At 42.3% G+C, this 15920-nt stretch overlaps 4 protein-coding genes across 6 annotated transcripts; 3 read left to right on the forward strand and 1 right to left on the reverse strand.

The window, feature by feature from the left end:
- Window positions 1-1944: 1944 nt before the first annotated feature.
- On the reverse strand, window positions 1945-3154 carry LOC122030281 (protein CUP-SHAPED COTYLEDON 3-like). Its single transcript, XM_042589457.1, has 3 exons — window positions 2909-3154; window positions 2541-2815; window positions 1945-2454 (listed from the first exon to the last, which is right to left on the reverse strand). Exons 1-3 carry the CDS (start codon window positions 3123-3125, stop codon window positions 2029-2031), a joined length of 918 nt encoding a protein of 305 aa, XP_042445391.1. The 5' UTR covers window positions 3126-3154; the 3' UTR covers window positions 1945-2028.
- A 3125-nt stretch (window positions 3155-6279) lies between these two features.
- LOC122029699 (outer envelope membrane protein 7-like) lies at window positions 6280-6784 on the forward strand. Its single transcript, XM_042588797.1, has one exon. It carries the CDS (start codon window positions 6345-6347, stop codon window positions 6603-6605), a length of 261 nt encoding a protein of 86 aa, XP_042444731.1. The 5' UTR covers window positions 6280-6344; the 3' UTR covers window positions 6606-6784.
- Window positions 6785-7865: 1081 nt separating this feature from the next.
- LOC122028858 lies at window positions 7866-11680 on the forward strand. Of its 2 annotated transcripts, XM_042587790.1 has the most exons (4): window positions 7866-8376; window positions 8526-9147; window positions 9921-10985; window positions 11546-11680. In XM_042587790.1, exons 1-3 carry the CDS (start codon window positions 8048-8050, stop codon window positions 10980-10982), a joined length of 2013 nt encoding a protein of 670 aa, XP_042443724.1. In that variant the 5' UTR covers window positions 7866-8047; the 3' UTR covers window positions 10983-10985; window positions 11546-11680. The 2 variants fall into 2 exon arrangements, with proteins under 2 accessions (XP_042443724.1, XP_042443723.1); XM_042587789.1 differs by lacking the exon at window positions 11546-11680 and having other exon boundaries at window positions 9921-11115.
- An 11-nt stretch (window positions 11681-11691) lies between these two features.
- LOC122028859 (squamosa promoter-binding-like protein 14) lies at window positions 11692-15247 on the forward strand. Of its 2 annotated transcripts, XM_042587793.1 has the most exons (3): window positions 11692-12084; window positions 14173-14306; window positions 14442-15247. In XM_042587793.1, the coding sequence occupies exons 1-3, from the start codon at window positions 11735-11737 to the stop codon at window positions 15032-15034; spliced, it is 1077 nt and encodes a 358-aa protein (XP_042443727.1). In that variant the 5' UTR covers window positions 11692-11734; the 3' UTR covers window positions 15035-15247. The 2 variants fall into 2 exon arrangements, with proteins under 2 accessions (XP_042443727.1, XP_042443725.1); XM_042587791.1 differs by having other exon boundaries at window positions 14173-15247.
- Window positions 15248-15920: the final 673 nt, after the last annotated feature.

Below are 15920 nucleotides of genomic sequence, written 5' to 3' on the forward strand. Positions count from 1 at the left end.
TAAAAAATAATAAAATATTATCTAAATTTCTTTATTTATATATATCACTATTAATAATAATATTATCTTTATTAAACAAAAGATAATACTATAAAATACTATATTAGATTATATACTAAAATCTTCAAATAAATAAGATTTTATTGAATTATCTAAATTGAACCAAGCAGTATATATCATGTTATGTTACGTTACATTCTCTACAACTAATATTATATGATTACTGATAATCATATAACGATCATTATATATGACAACTAAGATTTTAAGCTGTCAACAGCTTTCTTATATATTATATACAAGGAAGACAAAAGTATTTTTTTTTAAAAAAATCATTTGTATGGATATTTCAGGTCTTTTCTTAGTTCTCCCAGATTAACCGGCCGGCCACTTTGTTTATTGTCACTTAGCTTGAAACTGTCAGGTAGAAATAATCTAGGTTTGATGGTATGGTTGTACTCATGAGGCTGCCGAGAGTATAATGATCTTAGTTTAAAGCGATTCCGATCAAGAAGAAATTACAGTTAAGTCTTCAATTTTAAATTAAACAGTTATTAGAGCGCTGTCTATAACACGGCACACCATAAACTCACCAACCATGATCACTGGAATGCCCTCTTTAAATACCTTTTGTTAAGGGGCAAGGAGCAACTAACACCAAATGGAAAACCACTTAGGTGGCATTTCCTGATCATCATATCAACTCATGAATCATCTCCACTCCTATTTTAAGTTCTAACGCCACTAGTGTTAACATGGGTCTTACACTTTCCCTGAGGATTTGGGGGTGAGCCATTTCATGGTAGTCAGGAAGGAATTTATGTATTCTGGTTTTTTCATTGTCCATATATTGCGTTAATATATTATTGCAATGACATAAATTAAAATATGATCTGATGAGGTGCATAAAAATTTAGAAGGCTATAGTTTGACTTGAGTCCTCAAAAATGTTCAGTTAAAATTTTTTACTTTCAAAATTTTTGAGAGTATAGTATTAAAGTTTTTATTTAAAAGCTTCCTGGCGATACTTACTTTCTAATCCTTTTTGTTAAATAAGCTAAGTACACAAGAAGATCGTTATAGAAACTCTCATAAAAATGTGGATTTAGTACCAAAAAATAAACCTTTAGTTAGATAAGGCTTTCTAATTTGTTTTTTTTTCCTAGTTTATCACTACATTGCATTGTTTCAGTGAAACAAATGAAATTTATTTCAGCACATTTCACAGAAGTGCAAGTACATAGCCTTTTTCATTAAAACAAGTATACAAGAAGGTTCAGGAGTTGCCAATATTAAGTGTGTCCAAAACTACCATCGACAACTATTGTAGTTGTAGTCTTGTTAACCAAGATCATTGGCAGTAGGAATGTTGAAATTGGAACAAACACCATAAACCACTCAATGATACTAATTTCAAGGCAAATCCCAGGCATGAATTGTTAGTCGTGTGAAGACTTCTAAAAGAGGCGATCGATTTGCACATCCATCGTACTAAAATTATCTATTCGACACGGAGATAAGAACTGCAACTCAATAGTCGAGTAGTTGGGGAACATAAAGGATGTTCTAAACCTCGTTAATCTCCCAAATTCATCAATGCGCCAAGAGATCACAGGACAAACCGTACGACACATGGTGTCTAATTATATTGGATGGATACGTCGATCAATCTACGACTCCACTCCCATCTTAAATCGATGCGTCAATCAATCAAAGGCATGGACATGCACGTCCATGCTCTCCTGCTCTCACAGTACGCTCACTCCTGCTCACGTCAATCCCATCATGCGTGCATGCATGCAAACTGGAAGGCCCGGCCCCTATTAGTATCCACGCACGCAAGAAAAACGGCGACGTAGGACGTCGTCCTCACCCTTCCCCAAAACCTCACATCATGAATATATATTTGAATCGCAGTCAATATACATTGTTCCGATTAACTAGATTAACGTACGTGCCCCAACATTAGTTCAGTTCATACATACGGAGAAGAAGTAGGATAACATACAAATTAAGAAGCACGATTGATCAGTAGGAAATCAAGGGTCCAGATTCTCCTGCTGCAGTACTGGGCCCCATGAAGATGCGGTCAGGATGCTCGTGGTTAAGCGCCATGTCATAGAAGCAGTTCGTGTGATCGATCCAGTTTCCATCATCCTCTTGCGGTGGTGGAATGATTATATTCAACTGATGTGATGAGTTGAGGAGGGCACTGTGATCCCGGGAAGGAGAGGACTGAAAGGTCGACATTGGAAGAGGAAACAGAGCGTAATTATTATTAATGGATTCTTCGGTATACCCACAGTCAAAGTTTGGGAGGAAGTTGCTGGGGATTCTCTCATGGAGTGGGGGAAGGGGATTAGGGTTTGGGGAGGTAATGTAGTACTGCAACTGGCTCTTCTTTTGATCTCCTGGTGCTACCTTGTTAAGTATTCTGCAGATCACCCATTCTTCCTGCAAATCACACATATTATATATATATATACAGTGAAAAATTCTGATCGAACAATTATGAATGTACAGAATAAATTAGCCAGTGCCTTGGTGATACGACGGCAGGAGAAGTGGCCGTCGAGACGGTACTCGTGGAGGACCCATTTGGTCTTCTCGCCGCGGGGGGCGCGGCCCTTGTAGAAGACGAGGGTCTTCTTCATGCCGACGAGGGCACCAGTGGCGGTGCTGTGGACCTCCCGGTCCTTGCCGGTGGCTTTCCAGTAGCCGGCACCGGTGGCTCTGTTAGTTCTCAGTCCGGTTGGGTACTTCCTGTCCCTTAAACTGAAGAAGTACCACTCTCTCTCCCCCATCTTCGCCGCTTCTGCTTAATATCATAGATTACGCCATTACAAAACTACCCATTTCAAGTGTGCTACAACAAAAAAACTGAACCTATAGTAGCAAATATATGTACCTGGGAGTTCCCATGGCTCACTTCTATTGAGGTCCACCTCAGCAATTTCAATGGCGCAGTGGCCGCCGCCGTTGAAGACCTTGGAAGCCAAATAGAAGGTGACGAGCTCTTCATCGGTCGGGTGGAATCTGAAGCCCGGAGGCAACCCTTGCTCCGTGACAAGATCCTCTCCGACGACCGACAAATCCCACAACACACCCTCCATCGTCGTATGCATGCGCACAAGATGATGAGTCGATGAGCTCCTTATGCAGAAGGGGAGAAGGCGGTGTTAATATTATAGCCAAGGAATGCACTGAAACCGGGGAGTTTGGCATAGGGGATCAGATCATATGTAGCTAGGTAGGATAGGTTTAGGGCAGAGTAGGGTAGAGCTAGGACAGAGTCGACTTAATTTGAGGGAAGGTGCGTGACTCCATTATATTTCCCTGTAGGGTTGGTACAAAGGAGCACCTGGATGATGGTTTAAAGAGGAAAGCAGGATCATAAGTTCCATGCATGGGGATGGAGGGAGGGTGTGTGGAGTAAATGCATGTAATGTGATACTATAGCTGCTAGCTCTGCGATCTCTGAATGCGTGAGCCGGTGAACAAATGAAATCGGAGGTGAAAGACACAGGACTGTACATGCATGCATGGTTCACTGCAGATAACATGACCTTGCAGTTTGTTTTCTTGAATTAGAAACAGAATTTGTACACAGCTAGCTGTAAAAGCAGGGGTTTAACATGTATCTATATATTTTACTCGTCTTTCTTTGCGAAACTTACTATAACTTAGTTAAACTCTTGATCATAATTCTATTTGAATTTCAAAGTGGGGATTACCACTTTGATCACATCCAATTATTCATAATCCTTTTTTACTTGCGTCTCTTGTTTCTTGTGTCTCTTGCAGTCCTTTGGGGTTTCGAGTATCCTTGCCATTGCAAGGAAAAGCCGTCAACAGTTCTTTTTCACCCTGCACAAAACAATACTACTGCAATTGCCTCTTGCACAGTGTGACTTCCCATAGTAGTGCATTCCTTGTTTTAAATGGATTATTCATGGTCAACCTGCATGTCATGGGCTATCTATCAGTTTTGTTTGTCCACTTGTAAAATAAGATGACCAAAGAACAGCGATCTCACAAAATATTTCGGCTTATTGTGAGTAACCATAAAAGTAATATGAGGTCGATAGTTATGGTAATGTGATGATGAAATTTAAAATAAGATAGTAGTCAAAGTATCTAAATAAATTATCTTTCAGAAATAGGGTTTCTAGCATAAACCCGAGTAATTACAGAGTTGATCAGACTTACGGGTCCAACTCTCCACTCTTCCGATGTAAGATTCTCAGCATAAAGTCGGTTGGGCCCTAGAGTCACTTGGGCATATGAGCTTAGTTTCCCACTTCTCTTGTACAAATCTTTCAATATATAACTGGTCGGGCCCTAGAGCTGTTTGGGCATTCTGGCACCAGAATTCCCTGTAGCCTTATTATTACGGAGGTTACTAGAGGCGGTATAAAAATGGGATCCTCTTCATTGAACAGGTAGCAAATTCATTCGAGGACATTCAAATTCTATTGTTCTACTATTCATCTTTTCCATTTCGCTCTACTATTGTTTTCACTTGAGTGTAGGAGTGTTTGCATCAATGATTCCTCCCTAATTCCCACTCTAATATTTCCATTGACTCTATTTGTGATATGCACAAGTCCACAATTTCTAACTTCAAATCCACAACTCTCAGTTTGAAGTCTTTTCTCTATCAATATTTCTATTACTTTACCTAGTAAGCATACCATTTCTTCTATTTTCGGACAGAATCAAGTTCATTGGAAGAAAATTAAGGATCTCAACGTAGAAAATGCATCATGTGTAATGCAAGTAATTAATTATTTAGGTCTTTAAACAATTAATTAAGCCGGTGACAATCGGTTCAAGATCGATACTCTCCCCTTTCTACTCTTTGCCTGGTGTGTGAAGAGTTCTTTGCCCCCCTCTCAATGCTCAACTTTGTCACTATGTGCCAGCACATAAAAGTCGATTTGACATTAGGTTTTTTCGGGATATATATAAAATGAACGCCGTGATGCATGGCCACTACCAGTCGTACCATCAACAAGTAGAGCCGTAGAGGCGGTGGTGGCCAGGAACCCTACAAAACTAGAGCACAGTATACAGTTATACATATATATCGTAAATTGAAGGATATATGTTATACATATAAATTAAAATTGTATTAATGAAGGGAGTGAGAGAGAAAGTGGGGGAGAAAGGGAAGGAAGCTGTTCCCATCTCGGGAGAAGCGAGATGTGGGCGATTGCACGAGTCGAGATATAACTCTTCCGTGCCCGTACGAAGCTTGCAGCAACCATGCAGCTCCCTCGTGTGCCACAATCAATCCATTCCATCATCATCTGCTCCACGTTGCTGCCTCACTATCTCTCTGTTCATACCCCTCGTACGTATATAAAGCAGCTGTGGTTTTTATTACTCTGTCGAGGAACGAAACAAAAAGCAGAACTTTCTTCCCTTCCAAGGAAAGAAAAATATATATAATATACAAATTAAAGGACGATTATCCCTTATAAGGACTCAAGATCTCGAATAAAAGTCACTAGTATATGCAAAGAGATAAGACAGAGAAAAGGCAAGGCCAATCCAATCAACCAACGCTAGCCTGCATTGGCACGAAGTTTCCAATGGTTAATCTACGCAACCACGTCCAGTTGCATGCATTGCCACTTAATTCCATCAGTTCTTGGAGTGCTCATATGTATGGTCCATCCTCAACGACAAAAGTTCGACTGCAGAACGTCAATTGTATAACTAACTTATACAAAAACGTTGTGTTATTTCCATCTTAAGTATGATTAATATGCCCGCATTCGTATTAATTAATACAAAAGCGTTGCATAAACTAATGGCTGCTGCTGCTGCTGCTGCGATTCCAGCTCCGTATCTCACATTCAATGAGCTTGGAATGCAGATTTTGGGGCGGTTCCTGTTGCCCTCGCTCTCCCTTTCTGCCTCTGCTGCTACCGGCTGCGTCGCGAAACAATTAACATCGAGGTTTGAGCCCTATTAATTGCTCTCGTTTTTAAAATGTCAGAAACTGCAATCTCTTCTCGGGGCACACACCAAATGAAAGGTGGAATAGAATATACTACAACTAAATGCTGATTACCTTGTGATTGGCTCGTACACCTTTTCCTCTCTGCTTCACTTTACCTTCACTCCAAAGTAAACCTTCCACGCTGCCCTTTTAGTTATTCCAATCAGGGAACGGCTGCACATTGAAATAGAAGGCCCAAGAGCTGTACTTGGTTGTCCAGTGGGCTCAGAAGCTAAACAGCCGGCCCATTAAAATTAGGATTTAAGCCGGAGGTATTCGGCCTTGTCACGCATTTCGACAAACAGGAGGGCAGCAGCAGGATATCGATCGAGCGATGGGGAATCGCGGAGCCGGCGGAGACGGAAGCTCACTGAAGAGGGCTCTACTCGTGACCGGAGGTCTTGCGTTGGCGTGGTTGACCGTCGAGACCGCATTCAAGCCCTTCCTCGACCGCCTCCGCGCCTCCATCTCCAGATCAGACCCCGCCCGCGACCCCGACGAGGACGACAACGACGTGGAGGTGGAATCGGAGAAGGGCGAGGCTGCTGCGGAGGAAAAGGATGGGAAGGCCGGTGGGATTCCACCCTCCGATTAGCTGAAGAAACTTAACTGACCGAGAAAAAATATCGTATGCTACATTTCTTTCTTAATCACTACTCAGCGAAACCATCTCGGTATCTACATAAAGATGGCATGAAATTGCAGTTTCTTGCTTTAAATCTGGCGTTATTGGGATTCATGTGGTTTTGTCGAAAGCTAGATCGATTTGCCCTCCGCGCTACTGCCTGCAATGTGTTTGTAGTAATGCTTGTAAGGGTTTTTGCTTCATCGTCGCCTTTGATTTAACAGGCGAACATTTTGTGGCGCTGATGGTTATCTAAACTTGAGCTAGATTTCATAGAATTAACAAAATGTCAAGTTCTATTTAAATATTTACATCAGAACTTGCTACTCTCAATCAGGGCTTTGACAGAGGGCAAGTAGTCGTTTAGATCTGGGGAAGGAATGTTAAGAGTGCAACAAGATCACTGTTAACAACATCAGGTGGTTGAAAGATACAATTGAGAAATGACGTCCCAGCCAAGGAAAATCTTATCTGTGCCAAAGACGATGATCAAGGAATTGCTCCTTGCACGCACACACTAGGATAGCCTAACTATGCTGACCACCGAATGAAAAAAAAAAAAAATATTGTTCATACCTTTTGAATGAAAATCGTAGCAAATTGCCCTTGCCCTTTCCTGAATGTGTTCGGCAAATCAAATTTTCATCTGAATTGCTGTTCTTCTGTCTGCTTTCTCTCTTGTAATTTCAAACTTTAAGGATTACAAACCTGCATCATGAATCACTCCGTCCCTTTTTACTGTTCAGAGGATTATATTTCATTCTTAGAATTGAAAATATGATACGCTGATCATGTTTGTCAATTGTCACTCAAGAACTGGATTGCTGTTCATGTGATTTTGTTCATTACAACAAGCTTCTGTCATGCAGTGAATTTATATATTATATCAAAAAGTTTGGTATAATTTTTTTAAAAAATTTTAATATCTAGATATTAATACTAAAATTTTAAATATTATTATTTAATACATTTCAATATAATATATCAAATATTTAATATTTTTTTTACCCTTACTGGTCAGTGCCGTAAAAGCATTGGTCTGTGATCCGTGTTATCCATGGCGCACAAGGTTTACGGAACAGCGTCACGAGATCCGACGGCCACGAGCTATCGCGTTCTCCATAAAAGGGCAGTGGCGTCATTCTAAAACAATTAAAAGATAATTTGATAGTGTTGGGAAACCACTCATTTGAAAGAGTTGCGTCTAGATCGAACGCATTATAAACCACACAAGAGGAAGGAAAATAAAAAAGAACATACGGGAAAAAGTTGAAAAACATAAACAGAAAAAAACGGAGTTCCTAAAACAGCGCCATGGATGAATAGAGGAGAGAGAGAGAGGTGAAACCCTAGAAATGATTGCGGCGGCGGCGGCGGTGATGGGAGCGAGAGGGTGAGCATGGGATGAGGAGATGGAGAGATCCGGTGATCCGGAGGAGAAGGAGGTCTGGGGGACGCGGGAGGAGCTCCTCCTTGCGTTCGCGGTAGTCCGGCACGGCACGCGCCGTTGGGACTTCGTCGCGACTGAGATCCAGTCCCACGCCTCCGGCTCCCGTTCGCTCACCGCCCAGGGATGCTTCCAGAGGTTCCGCGACCTTCAGAGCCGGTTTGGTGCCGGCGCCGTCGACGGAGGAGTGGACGACGACGGAGGTGACGCCGACGTGCCTTGGCTCGAGGAGCTCCGGAGGCTTCGCGTCGCCGAGCTCCGCCGTGAGGTGGATCAATACGATTTCTCGATCAGGTAATCGATGTGATTACATCTCTCGTCTTTGTATTTTATTTGGCTCCTTTAATTTTACTTTTGTTTTTTCTTGGCCATCGGATGAAGAACAAACGGTCCCAATAATGTGGTTTTAAATTTATATTGTTTTAAATTTTATATATTTTTAGATCTTTGCAATCGAAGGTGAAAAGCCTGCAAGAGGAGCGCGAACGGAGGTTGGCGGAGTCGGAATCTGGCGACGGAAAGCCATCATATGAAGGAAAGGAGGAGGCTCCGCCGGGTTCAAGGCCTGAAAGCCTCGTCGGAGAGCCGTCCTCCTCCGCCGGTGCATCCGGCCCTTCTTTCGAGAGGTCCGACTCAACGGATCCAAAGGAGAAACACAGCAAAGCCGGTCGGAAGCCGCATACGGCTATCGCCAGCGATGGAGAGGACGTCGACGCGACAGATCCTTCCTCGGGTGGCGACGAGAAGGCGGCCGAGGGTTCGTACAACGGGAGCACGGGCAGTCCGGCGGAAGGGCGGACCTTCCTACCGCACGCGACGGGAGAGTTCACCGTCGAGTCGAAGAGCGGGGAAGGGGAGAAGGAGAGCAGCGATATGCAGAGCTCGGCCAGCTTGTCCCGGCGGAGGAAGGCGGTTTCCAGCAGCGGGGTGAAGGAGATGGAGGCCGAGCAAGCGTCGATCATGAGCAAGCATGTGGTCGCGGAATCACAGCCGTTGCTTTCGGTCCTCGCGATGATCCGTTCGGACAAATACGGTTCGATCTTCAACCGTCGATTCGAGAGCCAGGTAGGTTATTTTCAATCTCAACAATTTCTATTTCTGCCGCTATTTATGGGAAATGCTCCTTTTCTCGACGTTTAGTAGTTGATCGCGCGATTAGTCAAAGGATCTGGTAAAAACTCGTGGAGGACCCAAATCCTCGTGACCTCACTTCCATCGTGCCTTTGGGACCGTTGATTGCGAACGAGTAAGATGATTATACTTGGAAAAGCGCGTTGAATTGGGATCGGACGGTGGAGAATGCCTCGTCCCAGGTGATTAGAAGTTTTTACGGGATGAGAAGAACATAGTTTCGATACTTTGGAAGGGCAGAAAGGGTCATTGGTCGATAAATTGAGACAGAAGGAATCACAGCGTTAGTGAATTAATTGAGAGAAAAATAAATAAACAGAAATGGACCTTGTTCAATAATTGTTTATGAAACTAAGAATACGATTAATGCCATACATCAATCCACATTTCGATTTTATCCTTTTTTTTTGTCAAGGATTTCTCCTTTTGCTATTAGTTTCGTCGTATAAGAATTAATAATTTGTATTATTCGTATTTTGCTTGTTGAAAGTGATGGGATGCTTGTCCTTAGTGCAAGTCGGACAAACAGTTGGAAGCGTACTTATTCTATCTTTGTATCCCATTTGCGATGATGTTTAAAACGGAATATGATTTATAGATTTAACCTATAATTATGATAAAAATAGAATTTTCCATTTCTGCCCTTCTAAAGTTCATATTGCGGTGTTGATGTATTAGACCGACGATTTATATTGTTGACTGTGCAGGAAAGTGCAATCTATCGAGACTTGGTGCGCCAACCCATGGACTTGGAGATGGTGCGAGTCAAGCTCGATCGTGCAGGATCCGACAGCCCGTATTCGACGGCGGAGTTCTTCCGGGATCTCTTCCTCCTCTGCACAAACGCCGCCGTTTTCTTCCCCAGAGACTCACCGGAGTCCGTCGCTGCTCTTCACCTCCGCCGCGTAGTGGCCAAGGAGATGGCGGCTGTCTTTCCGGTTCAAAAGGAACTAACGCCGCCGCCAATCCCGCTGCCTCCCAAGCCACCTGTCCCGATGCCCAAGGCTGAGCCGGGCTTCGATGGCGCCTTCGCCGACAAGCCAATCTCCTCTGCGCCGCTGATCATGTGCCGCAAGCCCAGCTCCATTTCCAACAAGTTAGTCTCTGAGGAAGTGAGGGATGAGAAAGAGGAGAAGCCGGGACCTTCGGAGAGCGAGGAGAAGAGCCTCCCCAAGAAGATCACCAAGGATAGGTCCGTGCTTAGTGGGACTATCAAGGGCTTGCGCACCAGCAATCCCCGGGTTGGTAAAGCGCAGGCAGCCGCGGCCGCCAAAAGGCTCAACCTTGCTACCGTTCCTAACCTCAAGTCCAAAATGGTCGAAAACGAGGCGGCCGTCGACGAGCCGCGAAAACCAGACAAGAAGAATGGCGACGGCCGTACAGCTTCTACAAGCTCCGCGGCGAAGAGGCAAAGCGCAGCCGGCTTCTTGAACCGGATGAAACGGAGCCCCAAGGGCAGTTTGATGGACACGTCGAAGAACTCCCCTCCCCCCGGTCCCGTCAGCGACGGAAAGGCTACCGAGCAGAAGAAGGAGGCGAAAGGGAAACAACAGAGCGCCCGTGTTGCGGCGGCTTCCGGCGGAAGCAGATCGGCCAAGAAGGCCGCGGACACGAGCGGTGCTGGTTCAGGAAAAAGGAGCGTGGGGAGGCCGCCGAAAAGGGGGTCGGCGATTGCCCTGCCGCCTGCAAAGAGGGCAAGGGAGGAGTCGGAGCCGCCTTCTATCGCCAGGTCCACGGCGTCGACGTCGAGGAAGCGAGGGCGTAGATGAGAGGTGGGTAACAAGGACTCGTAGTGAAAAAAAAACACTCTAATCTCTAATTTAGTTAGTAAAAGTTGATTTGATTCACATTGTAAGTTGTAATCTTAATTAACAGTTTGGAAGAAACCCAACTTTACATGCCGGCCTTCTCAACCTTGTTTGTAAACATATTGCACTTGTTATTTCTGAAGCTCTTTAATTTTCAGATTTCCTTTTTTTTGGGTCAGAAAAATTTTGTTTTTCCCACTCGAGATCAAGTTGCGTTTGATGTTAGAGGGTGGACCAATCTCCAATGCATTACTTGAAGTTCTTTTGGATTTCTCATGGCCAACATGTTTGGACAAGAAAAATGAAGTTTGTCTCTACTTGAATAGCAACTCCATTTCCCCTTTCACCAAACTAGAGGAGAGCACATTTCAGTGTTCCCCCCATTATTAAAGCAAAAATGCACAAAAAGAAAGCTCTTGTCACACTTTTCCAAGACATCTTCTTATTTGTATGAGATGAATGTAATCATAAAATTTTATTATCTCCTAGAAAATTAATTTTAAAATTTTATCTTCATAATTTAGGTGCAAATGCGTACTGTTTTCCGCTGTGCGCGCAGTGACAGCTTTATGAGCCAGAAAGACGTCGGAACCCTACTTTTTTCCCCCCGTTTTATTACTGTCCCTTTCTCTCTCTGGTTTTCGAGAAGACGATTCCTGTATATCGCCTTCGGAGCCATGGATGGGTTGTAGACGGCGCTGCGACAGTAACAGATGGAGCCGGGCTCTCTCAACCCTTCCGGGGATGCTCTCCATGGCCTCAGCTTTGGGCAGAAGATTTACTTTGAGGATTCTAGCGGAGGGGGAAGTGGGAGCTCCTCCAGGCCACCGCCGGCTCCGGTACAGGCAGCAGCAGCAGCAGCGCCGTCCTCATCTAGGAAAGGTAAGGGGGTGGCGCAGGGAGGGCAGCCGCAGCCGCCAAGGTGCCAGGTGGAGGGATGCAATGCCGATCTGACTGGCCTTAAGACCTACTACTGTAGGCATAAAGTGTGCGGGATGCATTCCAAGGCGCCCAATGCGATTGTTGCTGGGTTGGAGCAGAGGTTCTGTCAGCAGTGTAGCAGGTCATTTTTTGATGATTATTGTTTTTATAGTTTCTCTTTCTGACTTTGCATCTACATAGATGATCTCGATTCACTTGTGCCCTTTTTCTTATGCTTGGTCGTATACAGCGGAGTTAAAATTTGCGTTTTTTTTTTTTTTGGTTGTCTTCGTGCTAGATCTTCGACTAGCAATATTGGTAGACCTCATTTTTTATGTTATCGTATGAGTTATCACTATGATAGTTTTGATTTCTCTTTGGAATTCGTTCTGTTCCTATACGTCCCTTTTGATTGAAGAGTATGAATATATTACTTTATAAGTGGATTTTTCGTGGTTTCGAGTTGTTTTTTTTTAGCAGAAGTTTTAGATGGTTTGGTAGATCTCCAACGATGCAGTGCATACTATCACTGACCCTTGGGTTGATTGCTAGCCTTACACCTGATTGTAATCGCTTTCTTTAGCATCATAGATGACTCTTGAATAGGAAATATCCGTCTACCCATCTGCAAGTTTGCAATTTTAGCTTCCAGGTCAGTTTTTTTTTTAAATGCTTTTGCTTGCTTCAATGCTACTGTAGTTGTTCATTCATAGTATTTTTGCTTTTCCATTACCTGGTTAATCTTCTCAATGAATGCTTATAGAAAATTTTGTGAAGTGTTTGATAGTTATGTTTGTGTTTCATCCTTTGCAACAACGCTTGCATTTTCCATGTTTCTGAATTATGGCCTAAGAGTGGACGTAGACTTATATCTCTTGTACTCTCTCAAACCTATTGTTTTGATACGATGTTTCTGCTCTAACATAGGTTTTCTTGTTGTCTGAGCATGCTCATCCAACACTTCAAACTCATCAGAATGCAGTTGAGAGTTACAAAATTCATAAAGTCAGTTTGTGGTTTTACACATGCGAGCATCACTATGAGGGTTCTAGTATAGTTGTATGTGCAATTAACGTCACATTAGGCTGAAGTCTACCTCCACAAAATCAGTTAACATCTTACTTTGCTCATTCCTATTACTACTACTATCATACCAGATGCAATTTGATGTCTACTATATAAACATCAGTAATCTGTCATGGTAGAGTTACATTTTTAAAAATACATATTATTATATAAATAACTGTGTTATGGAAATATAATCATGAATAATTGTATGTGCAAGATACTACCACATGTTATAGGAAGTAGACTGATACAGAGGAAAGATATTATGTAATCTTGCCTCTGCATGTAGATCTGATCATCACAAGGACCAATTAGACCTAATGAAAACCAAACAGATTGGATCCTCAACATCTCCAGGTCTCCATACTGAGATAACTGCTCCGGCCCAGCTATTGCCCAGCCTAGATTCCCAGGATTATTGAACAGAGAAGTTTGTATGTATTGAAACTGAGTTGCATTGAAAGGAGACATAACTGAAGGCATACGCTTACGAGACCAAATAAGATAATGAATCTTTGATCAATTTTCTTGATTTGTCTCTTCCCTTCTTTCTGCAAGGAGACCTGTTCCCAACACAAGATACATCACCACATATTGCTTGATTAAATCCCAAAATTTTTCCTAACCCTACAATTCACATTGTCATTTTAGATTTATTTGGTTGTCTTTTTTGAATCTAGCTATCACCTAATTTGGATTGTCTAAATTGCCTCCTCCTTGGCTTATGTCATGCTACTACCCCACATTTAAATGCCATTACTCAACCTGATTATATAAATGTGTGTGCAACATGTCTATTGGTTTCCAACTTTCTTTGGTGTAACCCAGAAATTTTCTTGTGTTTTATGTCCTGTTGGCAATAGGGGTGAGCTTCGGTTTATTAATCTAGTGAGGAAAATCTAAACAAACCAAAATATTTCTATTAGAATAAAAATGAATCCAAAATCAATAAAGTTATTTTTTTTAAAAAATAATCCTTTTGAAAATATTAATAAAATTGTTATTATTTAGGGTTAATGTTGATTAGGCAACATTAAAATTAAATAACAATGGCTTCTGGAAGACTGTCTCTGTCTTCGGCCTCACCTACATATTGCTGCCCTGGTTGATGTTTGTCCCTTTATTGCTAGTTTAATCTGAAAATGCTTCCTTGTCCTCACAGGTTTCATCAGTTATCTGAATTTGACCAAGGAAAGCGCAGCTGTCGCAGACGTCTGGCAGGACATAATGAGCGCCGGAGGAAGCCACCTATGCTTCTCCCATCACGCTTGGGCTGCCTTCCTCCAATTGCACACGGTTACCAGCACCTCCTAAGTCGTTTTCATGTTTCCATTTCTTTGTTTATACTGCATTTCCATACCAGTATTTGTTTTTATCTTTGTTTTTTTTTCTGCTGCATTTATGGTGAAACCAGTATGGTCTGTTATATAGAACAATCTAGGAGATCGAGAAGCTTTCTGGTGGATTACAGCTACCCAATTTTCTCAAGCAATGCAAGAGGTGTCTTGCCACCTGCAAGGTCCGGTCTGGTGGTTTCTAATGAATGGAATGAAGGTTTAGATGCTCCACCCATTGCACCTGCTTTGCATGGTACTACACCTCCGTGTTTTCAGGGATCTTCTGCAGGGCCATTTGGCTCTCCAGAGGAATTTCCACCTGGTGAATATGTCATAGAAGTCTCGGACTCTAGCTGTGCTCTCTCTCTTCTGTCAACTCATGCATGGGATAGACACTCTACCAACAATTTTCCTTCAGAATTTCCAGCAAGCAGCAACTTGGATGGTTCGCCAATGTCTCATTCCAGCATCACCAGTGATCGTGGCCTCAACTCCTGGGGCTTCAGAGGTCATAGAGACCGGACTATTGCACATGAGATCCATGATGAAATGCCATTGGCAGGGGCAACTGGAGCTAATGGCTCTCACTTCTCCGGTGAGTTAGAGTTTGCTTTGCATGAAAATGATCAGTGCTCTGACCATGGTTCTGATAGCGCATATGATAATTCAGGCCCGAACATGCATTAGTCTCTTTAGTTTAGAACTGGTCATGGTTTATTTTGATGAAATCTTGGTGATGTAGCTTGTTTGGATGCCTTTGTTTGATGGCTAGCATCATGCATCCAAATCTTCGTGAACCCTGAATTGCTTCATTTCCAAAGATTCATGTTGTGTTACTAGACATTGATATCTATATGTATGAAACCTGTGTTCTATTACACCTAGATTGATCCAGGTTAGGAATTGTGTTCTATTGTTTTTGGTTTGAAACTTCGATTATCCAAGGATTTGTTATGTTCATGATGAATTGATAGATCGCATTCATTAATTGAGAGAAGCCTTGTGAGGTTTGGGCTTCTGACAAATAATAATTGATGCCATAATGCATGTGGTAAAAAAGGTGATTCATTTGTCTCAGGAGGCGTTTGGTTTAGGGTAATAGGAGTGGGGAATGGGAATGGGAATCATTGATTCCCATTGTTAATGTTTGGATTATAGGAATTATCTTATTTTCATCAATCAAAATATTCCCTTATTCCAAAAATACCCTTGACTTAAAACTAAAATTTTCTCCATTAATATCAAATATCAAATATCAAAATATATTTATTTATTTTTTCTTTCATATCACTTATCTCTCCTTATTCTCTCTCATTATATTTTCTCTCTCATCATAGTTTCTCTCTCATCATTTTATCACACACTTATCACATTTTCTCTCTTTTCATTCTTTTTTATCACACTTTCTCTCTCATAATACTTTCTCTTTCATCATTCTTTTTCATCATATTTTTCTCTCACATTCATCTTTCTCTCACATCTAATTTTTTCTCTTATTTTCCTTTAAGGGTAAAAAAAGAAACTTTGATTCTCATTCCGATTCCTATTCCTAGGAAAGAACCAAACGCCCTCT

This window comes from Zingiber officinale, chromosome 10B, assembly GCF_018446385.1.
Source record: "Zingiber officinale cultivar Zhangliang chromosome 10B, Zo_v1.1, whole genome shotgun sequence".
NCBI lineage: Eukaryota > Viridiplantae > Streptophyta > Magnoliopsida > Zingiberales > Zingiberaceae > Zingiber > Zingiber officinale.

Coding starts and splice junctions, on each gene's coding strand:
- LOC122028859 (XM_042587791.1), top strand. CDS start 11,735: ATGGAGCCGGGCTCTCTCAACCCTTCCGGGGATGCTCTCCATGGCCTC. Junction 12,085..14,172: donor TTCTGTCAGCAGTGTAGCAG/GTCATTTTTTGA, acceptor TTGTCCTCACAG/GTTTCATCAGTTATCTGAAT.
- LOC122030281 (XM_042589457.1), bottom strand. CDS start 3,125: ATGCATACGACGATGGAGGGTGTGTTGTGGGATTTGTCGGTCGTCGGA. Junction 2,816..2,908: donor TGAGCCATGGGAACTCCCAG/GTACATATATTT, acceptor GATATTAAGCAG/AAGCGGCGAAGATGGGGGAG. Junction 2,455..2,540: donor CCTGCCGTCGTATCACCAAG/GCACTGGCTAAT, acceptor TGTGATTTGCAG/GAAGAATGGGTGATCTGCAG.
- LOC122028858 (XM_042587790.1), top strand. CDS start 8,048: ATGGAGAGATCCGGTGATCCGGAGGAGAAGGAGGTCTGGGGGACGCGG. Junction 8,377..8,525: donor CAATACGATTTCTCGATCAG/GTAATCGATGTG, acceptor ATATATTTTTAG/ATCTTTGCAATCGAAGGTGA. Junction 9,148..9,920: donor ACCGTCGATTCGAGAGCCAG/GTAGGTTATTTT, acceptor TTGACTGTGCAG/GAAAGTGCAATCTATCGAGA.
- LOC122029699 (XM_042588797.1), top strand. CDS start 6,345: ATGGGGAATCGCGGAGCCGGCGGAGACGGAAGCTCACTGAAGAGGGCT.